Genomic DNA, 17861 nt, shown 5'->3' on the forward strand with positions numbered 1-17861 from the left:
TAAAGGAAAGAAATATGACACAGGAATGCACATACTGGAGATGTTTACCATGCAGACACTAGTTTAGTCTCCGATAGTAAACAGGCTATTTGCCTGTTGCAAACACTTTTTTTCCTGTGACAGTTAACATGTGAATCCCAGACTAAAGTTTATTTCCTTGTCTTAATGGATCCTAATGTGTAATTACTCTTCTGCGTCCTAATTATTTTGCTTAGTAAGGCAAACAAATGCAAATCAATAAATACAGTATTAGGAAAATACAATTACATCTTCATAATTAAGAGCTGTATTCATTAGGAAATGAGGTATGTGAAACCTAAATATGAATAATCTATGTATATCCCTCTCTCTGAGGCTGAAAAAAGTCTGTTGTGGTTAATTCAGTTTTCCCCCCGCAGTTTGTGGCTTTGGTTTGCTCAGTTGCAGTTGTCCTGTTATGGTGACCAGGGATTTCATAATCAGAAATTCCTTTACAATACCATGTTATATTCTCCCCTAGGTACAAATTTATTTTTGACCTGTCTTATTTCCATATAAATTCAGAACTCAACTCAACCTTTACTTTGGAGTCAGGGTTGCCTCCATATACTGTGACACTTTCTAGGATGCATACAATAGCTGCTTAAGGTCTTCTCCTGCAGAATCCTACAGGAAAGTTCTGAATACTTTTCAGAACTGTTGAAATCTCTATTACAATGTACTGATTCTGCCCCAATAGAGCATTTAATTTTTTTTTGCATCTCAGCTTGTCTTTCTCAGGCAGATACCAGCAATGGACTTGTAACTCAGCTAGGACAATTGCTTGAACTGAATTGAGTTCAAAATACTTAAAAAAATAAAGCTTCTAAAAGACATAATTGGCCAGAGTTTTAAAAGTTGTTAATCAGTGTAGCTCCCATGGAGCCAATGGAGCTATGTCAATTTAAATCAACTGTAGATCTGGCCCTAATTCTTCAGGCATATTATTCACATCTGTCAGGTTTAATTTGGTTTTCATTAGGCTTTAAAAGAAAAGCAATGGAGCTCAAACCAACTACCTGCAGTTGCATATGGGAAGTAATTCTAAAACTGTGAAAGGGAATGTGTGGCCCAAAAAGGGGGGATTTAAAACAGTGGAATCGTGTTGTGGAGTGGACTTATGGAACAGAGAGAATATAACTTTTGTTCATTCTTCAAAAGTGCATTTACAGGCCATATGATTGCTTCCTGAATGTACTTGTTAAGTGCAGAGATAGTTGTTAGTTCTCAATCGTATTACAAACTTATCCATTTCAGAAATCAGAATTGTGTGTGGTGGTGGGGATGGGCTGAAGATGAAGCTCTACAGAAGTGGTTTGTTCTAGAGCTAGTTCAATGATTTTAAAATATTTTAGATGAAAAAGCAAATACTGTCATGGGATGTTTGAGTAAATGTTCAATTTTTTTCAATGAAAAACCAAAAACCTTAAATTATTGAGTAAAAATCTTTACTGAAAACTGCTTATTTTTAAATTAAAAATGGGTTTTGGTTTTAGTATTAAAAAAATATATTGGAGGAGGGGGACATTTTTTGAGGAAAACTGGGAAAAAAACTATTCCCTGCCCCCCATCATATTTTTCAAAGAGTTCTAGTTTGTTTCTAAATGTTTAACCGTCCAAACAAAAAATAACGAGTTTACAGTATAATTCAAATAAATTACTAGAAAAATAATTAAAAATCAAAAACTTTCCTACTCTATATAGTCTCAAGGCAGTCTGAGAAATTCATATTTTTGTAAACAAAATAGCAATTTTCACTGAAGAACTTCAAACACATAGCGTTCTTTAACATATACTTTGCACATTCTTTCTTTGTTACCTTTCATCTGAGACTCTCGAAATGCTTTGCAACCTTTAATAAATTAATTAATCCTCAGGTTCCATTAGTACAAAACACCACTTTAGTAACTATTATATTGTTTATACATTTGGGTAAAATGGAACAAAGAAAAGTTAAATGACTACAGAAGCCAGACCTGACTCTCAGTGCCATTTTTTTCCTGTTAGTTCAGGGTCCTTCCCATTTCTGGGAAGGCTCAGTTTTTGCGTTACAAAAGGGGGTAGTATGGAGTTTCCCTTCTCCTGTGGCAGCTCCTGGAGTCATTGTGTCTCAGTCAGATACAATGCCTGAAGAAGCAGAGGTCATCATCTGCACCATCCTTGAACTTGGTTACCACTGGTCACCTGTGGTAGCCAGTATGAAATGGAGGAAGCTGGGGGTCATGCCCCTTCTTCTTGTCTGCCCTTCTCCATCCCCTCTAATCGCCCTAACATTGGCAGCATTCATAACACCATATGTGACTGGGCAGTCTATCTCTCAAGGATAGTGGGGCCTAATCATCACATGGCATAGCCCTTTAAGAGGTCGAAAGGTCTGATTATACATAGAAGGGCCTGGAAGACACTGGGAGAGAGGAAGCAGTCCCGAGGATAAGTGTAGGGGACTAGCATAAAGGCTGCTTCCCGTCTCAAAGCAGAGCAGACACCAGGAGATACCTGCAGAAAAAGGCTGGCCTGCTGAACAGCCTGAAGACTAATTAAAGAAAAGGTAAAGGGCCCCAGAGCAGGGTAATCCACAATTTAGCTCCAGAAAGAAGAGCTCAGGGGACTCCTGGGTAAGGAGAAAGCGTGGAACTAACTAATACAGCCTAATTTCAAAGAGGAGAACTGGAAATTCCTGTTTAAGGAGGGACTGAAAAGGTTCCTGGACCAGACACTGTTTTCTGGTGCAGGAAAGAAGAATCTCCTGAAGGAAAGAACCATAAATGGTTAACTGGACTAAGCCAAAGGCAACAAATGTCCCTGGGTGTATCTGAGTGAACTTCTACTTGTTCTTATAGCTGTCATTTGTATGATGCCCTTGGAAGGGGCGTGCCCTTTGATTAAAAAAGGTCAGTCTGGACTTGTTTATAACATGGGTGAAGGGAAGTGAGAAGGAGCTCACATGTGGTGCCACAACTGACTGAAAGGGAGCACACTGGGATGACTTCCACACTAGAGTAGATCCATTTGCAAAGGAACAGGATTCTCTGTTCTCCTTATTCAGAGCTGCTGGGCTGGGCAAAATTAAATGTTAAAGCTATTTAAAAAGGACTGTGTGTGTTTGTGTGTGTACACACACATACATATACATACACAGACACCAAATAGTTGCATACATCAAAGTTTCTGTGTACTAAGAAAATAATGGTGAAATATACCTGAGTTCCTGAGTACTTAGGAGAAACTCCTAAGCTAGTATTCCAAAAACTTTCTACCTCCTTTTGAGCTATGGTCTTTATTTAAAATATAGATGTATACATTTCCATTTAGGCTTAAACTAAAATTAATAATTTAAACCAGAACCTTCTGTTGATCTATAAGGAGAATTAACATTAAATTCAGCAGGGTTTTATGCTAAGTTCAATAGAAGATTATAACCCTGGATCAGTAAAACTGATTATTCTATTGGTTTCATCATTATGAGATAAATTTACTGTTCATGCATCACTTTTACAAAACCTGTACAGTATTTTTTTGTGTTTACCTTTGCAAATGTACTGGTAGAGTAAGGATCAGTAATGGCCCAGAATGAATAGGGAATTTTCTTCACTTCAATATGTTATCTGGGGACAGGCAGTCTGTTTTATGCACCAAAGGCCAGATTTCATAGATTCTAAGGCCGAAACTGACCATTGTGATCATCTAGTCTGACTCCTATATGACACAATCCATAGAATTTCCCCAAAATAATTCCTAAAACATAACTTTTAGAAAAAAAAATCCACCCTTGATTTAAAAATTGTCAGTGATGGAGAATCCACCACAATCCTTGGTAAATTGTTGCAATAGTTAATTACTCTCACCATTAAAAATCGGTATCTCCTATCCAGTCTGAAGTTTACTATCTTCAACTTCGAGTCATTGGATCATGTTATACTTTTCTCTGCTAGAATGAAGAGCCTATTTTTAAAGAGTTGTTCCCCATATAGATACTTATAGACTGTGATCAAGTCACCCCTTAACCTTCTTTTTATTAAGCTAAAGAGATTGAGCTCTTGAGTCTATCCCTAAAAGTCATGTTTTCTAATCCAGTAGTCATTCTCTTGGCTCTTCTCTGAACCCTCTCAAATTTATCAACATCCTTCTTGAATAGTGGGCTCCAGAACTGGACACAGTATTCCAGCAGTGCTCTCACCAGTGCCGAATGTAGAGGTAAAATAATTAACCTCTCTACACCTACTCAAAATTCCCCTGTTTTTGCACCCGAGGATTGCAATAGCTCTTTTGCCCACAGCATTACACTGGGAGCTCATATTTAGCTGACTGTCCACCACAACTCCCAAATCTTTTTCAGAGTCACTGCTTCCCAGAACAGTATTCCTCATCTTGTAAGAATGGTCGACATTCTGTCTTCTTAAATGTATACCTTTACAAAGTTATTTAGGTGCCTAAAGATGCAGATATATACCTAGTGGGACTTTACAAATGCACCTAAGCAGGATAGGTGCCTAAATCCAACTGAAGTTAATGGGATTTAGGTGCTTTTAGCACCTATCTGCAATTTTAGAAACCTAAATACCTTTGAAAATCTGGCTCCTAGGCCCTGATTCAGAAAAGTACTAAAACATCAACATTAATGGGATTTAACTTTATGTTCACCTTTAAGCACACGCGCAAGTGCTTTGCTGAATATGGACAGGATTACTCATATGCTTGAAGCAAAGCAAGTATTGAAGTGGTTTTCTCATTTATTGATTCAGCAGTTTCATGATTCTGTGATTTCCTGGTTTACTGCTGACAACTGTGGAATTGCAGTGTAGTACTCGAGGCATCCCAACCAAAGATGAGGCTCATTTATCGGGAATCACAGATTTTCTTTTCAAATATTTTTGATCATTCTTTGAAAATGATGATGAAAACTTTGAAAAACAACTTAAGAGTGAGAATAAATGTTCTGAGTCACTGCAGGAAAATAATTCTGGTAAAAATAAATAGCTTTAATTCTAAGTAGTTAGTTACCTTAATTTCTCACTTCTTTGCATTTTCGTGTAAATTAACACTGTTAAATATATTATTGGTAGGGCTGCTGTTTCATGAAAACATATTGGTTTTGATTAAATTTATGTTAAGGTCTCCTGTCCAGGATATATGAGAGAGAGCAGAGTTTTTCCAATCCAGATCACTCCAAATCAGATAGCACAGGAACTTGAACCTGGGTGGGCTATGTTCCAGGCTAGTGCACTAACTATTGGACTATAGAGAGAATCTCTTTTTGCTCCTTCTTTCCCCATCCCGTCAAAAAGTCTCATTTTAATTCCAATGCAGGGGGGGAAAATTTAAAACCCTGAAATGCTTTGTGAAATCAAAGTTCTCGGACCAGCCATAGTGGTACTGTGTATTGTGGATTCTGACTTCGCTATTTGCTATTGATCTTGCAAAATGTCTTCATTAAGAATTAAAAATAATAAACTTATTTTTTTCTGAAGGAGAAAGACCTTTATATGTTCATAGAGGAGAAAGGCTCTCACTGATCAGAGTTAATTTAACCAAGAACATATAACTCTTTGTTCAACAGTTGATTTATGTAGTACTATAAACAATATTAGTCCAGTGATCAGGAACTTTTCAAAATAGGTAATTTTTCAGAATAGCGTGGGCCAGCTTGTGCAATCGTGCAAGATAGTAATGGTGCATGAGGTGCCCCTTTGTCACCACTTTGTGTTAGATACCCATATCACAGCTGAGAGCACATGATGGATGTTCTGGTACATTGATACTGCAATGAATGTAGACCGGGGTGGGCAAACTTTTTGGCCCGAGGGCCACATTGGGGTTGCAAAATTGTACGGAGGGCTGGGTAGGGAAGGCTGTGCCTCTCCAAACACCCTGGCCCCCGTCCCCTGTCCGACCCCTCCCACTTCCTGTCCCCTGACTGCCCCTCTCAGAACCCCCCACACATCCAACCCTCCTGCTCCTTGTCCCCTAACCGCCCCCTCCGAGGACCCCTCACCCCAACCGCTCCTGGGACCCCACCCCCATCCAATCCCCCTGCTCCCAGTCCCCTGACGGCTCTGACCCCTATCCACACCCCCGCCCCTTGACAGGCCCCCTGGGACTCAACGCCTATCCAGCCCCCCCCCTTCCCCATCCCCTGACCCCTATCCACATCCCCGCCCCCTGAGAGGCCCCCCAGGACTCCCACACTTATCCAACCCCTCCCTTGTCCGCCCCCCAGAACCTCCGCCCCATCCAACTGCCCCCTGCTCCCTGTCCCCTGACTGCCCCCCGGGAACTCCCACCCCTTATCCAACCCCCTGGCCCCCGCCCCCTTACCATGCTGCTCAGAGCAGCATGTCTGGCAGCCGCGCCGCCCGGCCGGAGCCAGACACGGTGCCGCGGTACTCGGCAGGAGCGCACAATCTCACCGCCCAGAGCGCTGCCTGCGTGATGGCATGGCTGCCGGGGAGGAGGGACAGCGGGAGAGGGGCTGGGGGCTAGCATCCCCAGCCAGGAGCTCAAGGGTTGGGCAGGACGGTCCCGCAGGCCAGATGTGGCCTGCGGGCCATAGTTTGCCCACTTCTGGTGTAGACCGAGTACATCTGACAGCTGCATGGAGCAGTGGAGAGACCACTGCAAGATCCCAATCTTCTTCTCTGCTCCAGGAGTACCAAAATAACATGCTCCCCTTTGTACAGGACAAACCATTAACCCACAATATAGTGCTGTATGGGAAATTAGGACAACAGAAATAACTTATTTAATCATATTGAACATTTTCTATTGCAAATTGAGTCACCTCTCATGAACCAAATGAGAACTTTGCTTTGCCTTTCTCTGCAGAGCTATACTACAACTTACGGCAAAACTGTTGATCTGATAATATTTTTTTTCTTTAGAATGTGAATCAAGAATTATTTCCCATATTTTAAAAGAATTCTAATTATTGCTGAAGGCTTTTTTCCCACCTTAATTAGAAAATATTAGTGGAGAAAAATTGTCAAACTTTTATTATCAGCACCTCAGTGTTTCCCTTTTAAAATCATTACATTCAGTCACCAATGGGAAGACGTGTATACATACACACACACACGGCAGTTACAATCATTGTACTACACAAGTCCCTATAATGAATGTGTGTGTTTTGATTTAGTTTTTTTTTTTCCCAAACAGGGTCGTTCTCATATTTCTTGTATGCCTGGAACAGTTCGCCGTTGGAATTATCCATCTCCCCTCTGCATTGGTATGAATGCATATTTTAGACGTATGTTGTTATGACTAACACAGGCATAAGAAACTATTGGCTTTAGAAAGAGACATGCAGTGACATGCTAACTCCCCTCTGTGAATGATATGCCTCCTTAATTTCTTTAGCTCTTCACAATTTAGTCAGACCTTCTTTCTCATTTTCCACATCTGCTCTTAAAATATATTCCTTTTCTGGATACCTACTCAGAGTATGATTTTAAATTTCTTTTTCAGATCAGCAAAAGCTGTTCTTGATGTTAAAAGATATTTGTAACATAAATGTGGGAGCTATAAGGGGACCAGCATAGAGGCTGACTCCTCTCCTGTCTTACACTACATGACTTTTTTGTTTATACTATATATTAGATCTTTGGAATCATGTTCTGTTTAAAGTGGGTGTGGGGGATATAGTTGTTGGGTAATGTAGTTCAAAGTATGCATTATTATTATTAAAACAGAGACTGACTTTAATTTTCTGCTTAATAGCTAAGTGTGGTGGAACACTGACAAATATGGGTGGAGTGATCCTGAGCCCAGGTTTTCCTGGAAATTACCCTAGTAACTTAGATTGCACATGGAAGATCTTATTGCCTATTGGATACGGTAAGTAAACATACATTAATGTGGACACAGCAGAGAAATGAGGACAGACACGTGCATGACTTTTAAGCAGCAGGCCACAACTTTTATTAAAACTTAAATACAGGGAAGGGTGCTACCCACCCATCCCCCATACTGTCCTATATCAGACATTTTATTGGTTCCAGTGTGGCGATTACAGGGCTCTACTATATAACCCATAACTTGGGGTAGGCTCTCAGGAGCTTGCTGTGAGTCCTACCACCACCACCATCCCCACAGCGAGGAGGACAGAGGGTGCAGCAGCATGGGGACCTTGGCCTCTGAGGACCACAAAGTCTGACCTCAGCCTGCAAGGGCCACAAGGTCTCACCCTATCCCATGAGCCCGAGGCCCCCCACCAAATCCCTGGGAGCCATTCATTTTATCCTTTTAACTGCACTGGAAACACTCTGCAAGTTGTGACAAATTAAGAACTCAACCAAGTACCTCAGTTAAGTAACAACCACTTTCATACATATACTGTGGCTTGAGGGTGCTACATGGAAGGCAGAAGACTCTCTGGTCCTCTGCCAATTGGCTCATAGAAGAAAAAATTCCTTCCTGACCCCCAAACAGGCAAACAGCTAGATCCACAGCATCTGTCAGACTGGATTCCTTGTTCAGTGTGAGGCTGCTGGAATGGAGCCAAAAAAGACTCTGCATTGCCCCCACTTCAGGTTAAATTCTGGGAGCTAAGAAATGCTGGCCAATCAGTACCTCTCCCCAACAACTGGTCAGTGTGTGCTATAGATTCCAAGGTTGGGGAGCAGCTAACTGTTCCTCAGCAAGTGTCTCCCTCCTTGCTGCTGAGGATGTCCTCTTTCACTGCCAGGCCCCTCAGGTTCCCCCACCTGTTGAGGCAGATGGGTGGTATTTTGGAAAGAAACAAGTTCAACTCTTCAGCAGATTTTAGATTTAGATGCAAGTACTCTCACTTTCAAAATAAATGATGGTTTGTCGAGTTGAAATTTCTTATACCCCTTACATAACTGTGCAACAACACTGCAAATAATTATACACTGTCTTTTCAATTGAAAATGGTTTGCGAATTATATTAAATCGTTGACCAGAGCAAATGTTAACTTAAAATGATATTATCTGTAAATTCAATCTTTCTCATAAGCTGGATTCAAAGCAATTCTGCTGCATGGCAATGCATCAAATTAAATACAAAATTTAGCTTCTAATTCAATTAGAGGTCTTTTATTTAACATGCCCTTTCCCAATCCACCAACATAACTTCTTCATTTTTTATGTTTATGAATAATGTTGTATAAGTTGCATGAATGTAGTGGACAATAAGGCTGACATTCTGGCATCACATATTAGGCTGAAAAGGTCCTAAGCAATTGGAATCAAATTTCTCAAATAGCAACCACAGACTTGTTTACAACCTTCTTGGGTTCATTAGTGTATTACAGCTGTTGAGTTAGTGTCTACCTCATAGAATAAATAATAATTAGGTTGTGGTGATGGTCATGGATAATAAATGATTTATAACAGCACATATAAACATATATCCTATATCATTATTAGAAATAAAAGGGAGATGAGGTTCCATGCTCTGAAACATGATGCCACATAGTGAAAATTCAACACCACTGCTAATTTAAAAAAACACTATTAAATTCACCTTACCCTTGTATAGAAATTCATGTATGTTCTGCTCTTTCATTTTACCTTCATAACATGGTTTTATGTAACAATATATACTATTTACAGCAGATATATTATGCTAAACTAATTACACCTCTACCCCGATATAACGTGACCCGATATAACACGAATTCAGATATCATGCGGTAAAGCTGCGCTCCAGGGGCATGGGGCTGCGCACTCCGGTGGATCAAAGCAAGTTCGATATAAAGCGGTAAGATTTTTTGGCTCCCGAGGACAGCGTTCTATCGAGGTAGAGGTGTAGTTAGGTTAATCAATTTCAGCATTACATATCCTGCTATCATTCTGAGCTCTAACAAATTTTGTTAAAAGTATATCCACATAAAACAAAAATAGTGGCTGATCCTGGGCTGGTATTAACAGTCATACCTCTGTTGACTTCAGAGGAGCGGTGCAGTTTACACTAGCTGAGGACCTGCCACTCACTTTGTGTGCTTTTTTAATTCTTTCTCTTTGTTGGGATAATAGTGTAAAGACTATTTTCTTTTGCATCATTTACATAGTGGTTTGTAAAGTTGTTCTTAACCATTCAGTTCTTAAATCCTTGAGAAAAATGTTCATATGTTACCTGGTAAATTTTCAATCAGAATCTTTATATCATGCTCCACTGTACTAGGCACTTTACAAATATACAGAAAATCATAGACTCTTGCCCCAAGGAGCTTACAATTTACAAGACAGGAATGTCTCCAATGCCCCCCCAATCCTGCAAGAACTTTAATGTAAGTAGTCTTAGAGACATACAAAAACTGATTTGTAAGTCAAGCATCTTCTGAAATATGAAGTGTTGCAGAAGAAAATATATTATATTCTTCAATATAGAAAGAAAGCTTTTTATATCAGGTACTCAATCAATATTAAAAGAAAGCCAGTTGGAAAAAATATTACTCCAACAAAAATATTTATAATTCAATCAAAATGTGTTAGTCTCTTTATTTTCTAAGCCTTTCCCTGAACATTTATCATTTTATAGAATGCTATATTGTCAAACTAGTATTATTTTAATTTCTAAGATGATCAATAAAGGATATTACTAGTGTGTAGGAATAAATCCTCCAGTGAAATGATTTCAAATGGTAACTCATAACCTCAGGAACCCCAGCCATCTTTTGTCACTGACCCAATGATTACCCATATATGTTCTCCTCTACTCTACTTTATCTTCTGTAACTTCTACTCAGAAGTTTCAACAGTCTCCCTATTACAGCATCTACTTCACATGACATTGTTCTCTTAAATTATACAGTTCCAGTAGGATCACAGTAGTAACTCTTGGAAAATGCAAAGACTACTACTGAAGCTAAGGTGGGCTTAGAAAAAATAAATTAATAAAATTGAAAATTCAGCTGGGGATAACTTTTTTTAAATTTATTTAAACATAGAAACAGGGAAATAATTATTTTCTGGCTTCTGGCTCACTATGTTCCATTTCTAGAATAATCTTATCTCTAACCTTGTTTTAAAATTGGACCATATATTGTATATGGTGAGCAAACATACAGTAGTAGGAAAGGAGATTGTAAGGGCTATAATGTTGTTTGGTAAAATGAGTCAGAACTGCTCAATAGTTTGTTACTTATTACTTATTAGTTTGTTTTCCCAAAGTAAAAGTGTACACATAATTTGTAATATCAGTAGAAATAATCTAGTAGAAAAATTCATCACCTTGGAAATCTTTAATGTATTCCCTCATTACTTTTGACTGATTTGGTTAATATTCAGTGATGAAACACAGTATATTATGGTCTTGCAGTAGTGAGACCATAGTTAAGGTTGCATCAGATGTTCTGTTTTATGGAGTCTGTACCACAGTCTCTCAGCTTTTTACAGAACTGTTTTTTGTAAACATGCCATGAGGAATTTGAAACAAATTTCAGCCACTAATTAATATGTGTGTGGAATGATCTCCAAAGTGTCTTTTGAATGTTAGTTTTTGTAGAAAACCTGAGAAAAGCCTGATTTTTTTCCACCTCCTAGGGCTAGATTCACAAAAGGACCTAGATGCCTAACTGACACTTTAGGTTCCTAAATGCCACAATCAGGCCCCACTGGGATTCACAAAACCCCTGTTCAGCTCCCCCCAAACACTAGTTTCTTAGTACCTACATTTTTATTGTAAAGGTTCCCTAGGCACCTACATTTCTGCTTCTGAGCACACACACACTGCAGCCCCATGCCAAATGTCCGGACATCTAAGCACCGCAGCCATTCATGAACGGGGGGAGATAGGCGTTCCTCCTTCTAATTTGTCCATGGGGCTTGATCCAATAAAAATGCTCAGACCTCTCCTCTGGATAGGACCCCAGTAAGTGAGCTTACAAAGAACAGCAAGGGCAGTAGGGGGACCGCTCTCATAACTTTAAATCCAGTGGTTATGGTAATCACCTTGGACATGGGAGACCTCCAGTTGAAATCCCCTCCCCTGCAAACACATACCTGAAGGGTAAAAGGATTTGAACTGGGATGTGCCACCTCTAAGTGGAGTGTTGTAACCTCTGGGCAATAGCATATTCTGATGTGGGGTTCCCTCAGTCTCTGCTGTTGAAGCTGTTCCACTTTAGATAAATAATGAAAGAGATATTGGGTGAGAAAGTAAGCAAATATGAGAATGACTCTTTAGCCTGGTGGTTACAGCACTTAGCTAGGAGGTAGGAGATCCAGGCTCCCTGCTTCAATGACTTTTTTAAAAAATGTATTATCCACAGTGGAACAGTCTCAACAAAGAGCCCCACATCAGAATATCCCAAGCCCAGCGGTTAGGGCACTCACCTGAGAGTGGCAGATCCCTGTGAGTGGCAGAACCGCGGCCACTGGGAGCTGCGGGGGGCTGTGCCTGCAGATGGTCAACGTCAGCAAAATGTCTTGCGGCCCGCAATCAGATTAACCTGATGGGCCGCATATGGCTAGTGGCCCGCAGGTTGCCCACTACTGATCTAGCCCATAGTGCACATTTGCTGTCCCCTGCAACTGCCTGATCAATAACATTTTGACATCAGAGATAAAATTAACCACTCATCATTCACTTCCTCCAGTTCATTTGCTTACTTGGGTGGAGTCACTATTGCTTTGATTGTCATGGCAATGGCAACTTTTGGTAACTGATTTACTTCAGACTGCCCTAACATTAGTACAAAGACGGGTCACAGGAGGAACTGCAGTGAGAGCAGACTGATTTTGCATAAGTTCCTGCTGTGCTCCTTTGGGTTTATACTGTGGTTTTTTTCAGTGTTTATTTTCAAACGGGAAGTGTTTATTACTTTCCTCAAAAAATCTTACATGAAAATAAGATATAGAAGGAGGTTTAATTTCTGTACATATTGTTTATTTGCTTCTTAAAAATTGGGGTTATACTTTTCTGAGTATTTATCTTTTTTTAAAAAAATAAAAAGCAGGAAAATATAGACCTGGGTCCTTATTCAGTTTTCTGTTACACAGCTTTTAAAAAAAATTTACTTAGAAGTTGCAATAAAAATGAAGTTGCAGTAAAATGATTTGTTTGAATACAGTTTAATATTATTACTTTCAGTGTATTGGTCAACATGGCACTGAATGGTAAAATATGGAGCTTCACAAATGGCAATAAAATATACACTGAAGACAACAAATGTGCAAGTTCTTTATTATTTAAATAGCACATATATAAAAAGATATTCTTTCTTTAAAAATGAAATAAATTCACAAACAAAACTATAATTTAACTATAGTTAAGGTTGTGCTCATCAATAAATCTTAAAATGAAGAAATACAAAGTTAAGGATTAAGCACTCTCAAATTAGGAAATGGCAGACTGAACACTGGCCATGCAATCTTATGCATTATGTTACACCCTTTAATTTGTATGTATGAAAGGTGTTCAATTTGCTGAAGTACCAATTAGATTTTAAAGCTGAAATCTAACAAATTTTATTAGCCAGTTGTTTGTAAGTATTGTAGCCTATATTGGAATGGAATCTAATAGGATAACCCCTTTTTATTGAGTCTAGGGAGTGTTAGCTTACTAACTTTTAATGCTAGGTTCTCTTCAGGTCAATATTATCACATGATACAGATAATTGGAAACAATGCAATTAATGTGTCACTAGTTTTCATGAAGTTTAAACACCAACTACACTCTTATATATTTAACAATTACTTTGATCTATACTAATACACAAGTGAATTGACCTGGGGTTTCGGCATGAGCTGGCACCTGTCCACCAGCGTCACATTTTTATTTCAAAATAGTATTTTTAAAGTTAAATTAGTATAGTATACATTTTGGAAATCATTCTCCCAACTAATAATTTAAAATAGTCATAGGATTTGTCCCTCACTTCCCCCAAGTCTTTGTAAAAATAATTCACACACAGTTTTAGATTTCTTTTTCCAGGGTGAATCTCAGGGACATTTTCACAGATAAATTATATTGTTAGACCCTGACAAAAAGGGACTGTAACTGATGTTCTAACTATGATTGAGTAAGTTACTATTATACTATTGTGAGCTCTTAATTCAGAAAGTGGTGGATTTCCTTTATTACAAGAATAAATACTTCAGGTGTATAAATATTTGTGTAAAGATTATTTTCAAATTCTGATCAACACTCTAAAAAGTTATTCTGAAGGGTTGTTATATGGTCTAAATAGGTAAATATTAGTGTCATGGACAAGGATTGCGCCAGGTGGCTCCCTTTGACATTTAGGGCCTGATCCAACTCCCACTGAAATAAATCGACTCTCAATTACTTTAGTTCTCAGAATTGGATTCATTTAAATTCCTTTTACATTGTTCTGATATTTATGCCACTCTTGTAAAGGAATAAACCCCAGTCCTTCACTGAGCTAAGTGCAAGTAGTGGGGCCTACACAAAGCTCAGTGCAACATTGAGATCCAAGTGTGTCCCAAAATGTGATGCTTTATGCATTCATTATACAGGAAAATACTGACAATCTTTAACAATGAGACAATGTTGAAAATCCAACAAGATAAATTTAAATTAGGGCTGTCAAATGATCAAAAAATTAATCACAAGTATTCATGAAATTAAAAAATAGTAGTGATTAATCAGTTTTAATCGCACTGTTAAACAATGATAGAATACCAATTTAAATTCAGCATGGAAGCATGTCCTCTGGAATGTTGGTCGAAGCATGAAGGGACATAGGAATGTATAGCATATCTGGCAGGTAAAGACCTTGCAATGCCGGCTACAACAGTGCCATGTGAATGCCTGTTCCCACTTTCAGGTGACATTGTAAATAAGAAGCGGGCAGTATTATCTCCTGTAAATGTAAACAAACTTGTTTGTCTTAGCGATTGGCTGAACAAGAAGTAGGACTGAGCGGACTTGTAGGCTCTAAAGTTTTACATTCTTTTCTTTTTGAGAGTAGTTATTTCAAAAAAAAATTCTACATTTGAAGTTGTACTTTCATGATAAAGAGATTGCACTACAGTACTTGTATGAGGTGAATTGAAAAATACTATTTCTTTTATCTTTTTATCTTTTTTATTATTGTGAAATATTTGTAATCAAAAATAATAATATGAAGTGCGCACTGTACACTTTGTGTTCTGTGTTGTAATTTGAAAATGTAGAAAAACGTCCAAAAATATTTATAAGAAATTTAAATTATTTTATTATTGTTTAACAGTGCAATTAAAACTACAATTAATCATGACTTTTTAAAAATCTAGTTTATTTGTTTTGGGTTAATCGCTTGAGTTAACTGCAATTAATTGACCACCCTAATTTAAATATATGCAAAACTATGTGTATACATGATAAGTTTTTTAGGCTATGAGTCATGGTGGCTATTGGTAGGTTAATATTTCTGAAAGAAAATAAGCACAGTTTGTGATTTTGAGTACTAAAACTATCTCCAAACTGGGGGAAAAATTCCCATGGAGTTTGGAGCAGGAAGTGCTGCAATTTGAGTTGCCTTTTGATAGTAATTTAATTTCTTTAGCTATCAGTCTCATCCTGTATAATTTTATGGCAGTAATGGTTTCACATAGAAAACTGTTTGCACTGACATGTCAAACTGACAATCATAAATAGCATGATTAAACTCCAGAGTTCAGATCTGAGTAATATATACAATGTGGCTTCAGATCTGAATTGACATATTTTAATAGTCTCTAATTCATAAATATGGATTCTTCTTTCCTAAAAAGTTTGTCGTTTCAGATAGATAATTTCTAATGACTTAAACCATCTAATCTTTCTGTCTCTCAAAAAGTGTTGATGTTTCGATTTAGTCATGTAAATCCACATTTAGTCACCTAAATAAGAGTCGCCTGATTTTCACAGGAGTTGTACCTCTAGTAGCCCTCACTGAACATAGCACCCTCTGAAACCAGGCTACTTTTGTTTAGATTAGATTTAGGCACCTAAATTTGAAAACATTGGTCACAGTATAATCTGTACAGCACTGATTTGTTGATTATGTCAGTTTCTGTATTTGTGTACTGTAGCATGAAAAAATGTATTATGAACATTGTTTATAATTCTGATTAATTTCCCATACAGGTGCACATATTCAATTTCTGAATTTCTCTACTGAAGCTAATCATGACTTTCTTGAAATTCAGAATGGGCCTTACCACACCAGTTCTATGATAGGACAGTTTAGCGGAACGGAACTCCCACCATCTTTGCTAAGTACAACTCACGAAACACTCATCCATTTTTATAGCGATCACTCAGAGAATCGACAAGGATTTAAGCTTGCATACCAAGGTAAGTAATAATTAAACCAATGAACCATTTAGAGAATGATAAGAGGCATGCTAACTTACTTATTATGGAATGATCTCAAAATATTTTTCTTTTGCTTTTTAAAAAATAATTATGATAATGTATAGCTCTTATACAGTGTTTTTCAAGCATAGACCTCAAATTACTTTACAAAGGAAGTTATGTAACAGTATCCCTGCTTTACAGATGGGGAAACTGAGGCAGGAGTGAAGTGACTTGGCCAAAGTTACTGGTAGAGCTTAGAACTCAGGTCTCTTGAATCCCATTCTAGTGGCTTATCTACTGGTTTAGGTTGCTGCCTTTTATTGCACTGCTGGCCAAATTTAGAAGTCCTCATTATTAGGTTTGTACTCATTTCAATAGGAGTTTTACCTGAGTAAGACTAGTCAAAACTGAATAAGAATTTCAGGATTTGGTCCTAATTATTTAGAAAGTGTGTGTATATATTATAAAATAGAAATATTTGTAACATGTTGAATTTTGCAATCTAAATTCCTGTGAAAAGAAACAAACTCAGAATGCCAAGAAATGCAACTAAAACAAATACATTCAGGATTGTATAAGCACATCCAAGCCCCTACAGAGATTTATGCATGTGCTTAACTTTAACTACTGTGAGTAGTCCTACTGACTTTGGTGCATCTCTTCAAAGTGCATACAATAAAGTATATGCATAAATCTTTGCTGGATCAAGGCCTAGACTTTGTATAATGTTTAAGTTAATGATATAGAACATATGAACTGTTTAATGTTTCATCTATCTTCCTTTTTGTTTATTTTCTTCTCATCTCTCAATTTTTCTGTTGATGAATATAAATAACACGACTAATTAGTGCACATTTCTATAACTTTAACATGATACTGTGAGCCGTAATCACTGTTGCAGGGCTAAGGGCAGAACAATGAGAGAGAATGGCTGACTGTAGGCTTGGGTTTGAACAGAAAGCACCCTCTGTTTAGGATGTTATTGTGGGAGTTCTGGTTTAATTGAAATCTGATACCAGTTTAAAAAAGGTCTCTTATTGTTATGGTCCAGTATGCAGGTGGTCTGGCCTAGTAGTCAGAGCAGGAGTCAGGTCTAGTGGGAGGTGCATTTGTCCAGGTTGGTGGATGAAGCCAAGGGATAGGACCTGAGTCAACTGTCAATTACTAGAGCCAGGGGTCAAGCTAGAGTCAGGGTCAGAAGTTGGAGGCTGGGGTCAGAGCCATGATGCCCATATGCCTTCCACTGATGGTCAGAAACTTAAGGAGAGGGAGGGGTCAAGCACAGATCAGGAGCACAGTGGGAACAGGAGCAAAGGCAGGGATGAAGCAGGAGCCAGGAGTGGAGCAGGGATCAGGAACAGCGTTGGGTGCAGGAGGCAGGCACAAGCAGAGTCCAATGCAGCCACAACAGGAAATCACTATGTTGCTCAGACAAACTCCTTGTGCCTCCTTCTGACATAAATAGTGTCGCTGAACCAATCGGTGGAGCTGTGTGATCCTCCAAACAGAGAGCGAATAGGTGATGCCTTGGTTGAAGCAATAGTCCTATTAGCTTCTTGGCTGTCGGAGAAAAATCACCAGGTTTTTGCAGACCTTG

At 38.4% G+C, this 17861-nt stretch overlaps 1 protein-coding gene across 1 annotated transcript in view; it reads left to right on the top strand.

Annotated features, from left to right (window-relative positions):
* Positions 1-17861, top strand: part of CSMD1 (CUB and Sushi multiple domains 1) — a 1543069-nt gene that overhangs the window by 1343926 nt on the left and 181282 nt on the right. The window contains exons 39-41 of the mRNA XM_029912248.1: positions 7171-7240; positions 7732-7848; positions 16052-16261. Of these exons, the coding sequence (XP_029768108.1) occupies positions 7171-7240; positions 7732-7848; positions 16052-16261 (397 nt within the window). The remainder of the gene's footprint in view (positions 1-7170; positions 7241-7731; positions 7849-16051; positions 16262-17861) is intronic.

Source organism: Terrapene carolina, unplaced genomic scaffold, assembly GCF_002925995.2.
Source record: "Terrapene carolina triunguis isolate 2854851 unplaced genomic scaffold, T_m_triunguis-2.0 Scaffold42, whole genome shotgun sequence".
NCBI classification, from domain to species: Eukaryota; Metazoa; Chordata; order Testudines; family Emydidae; genus Terrapene; species Terrapene triunguis.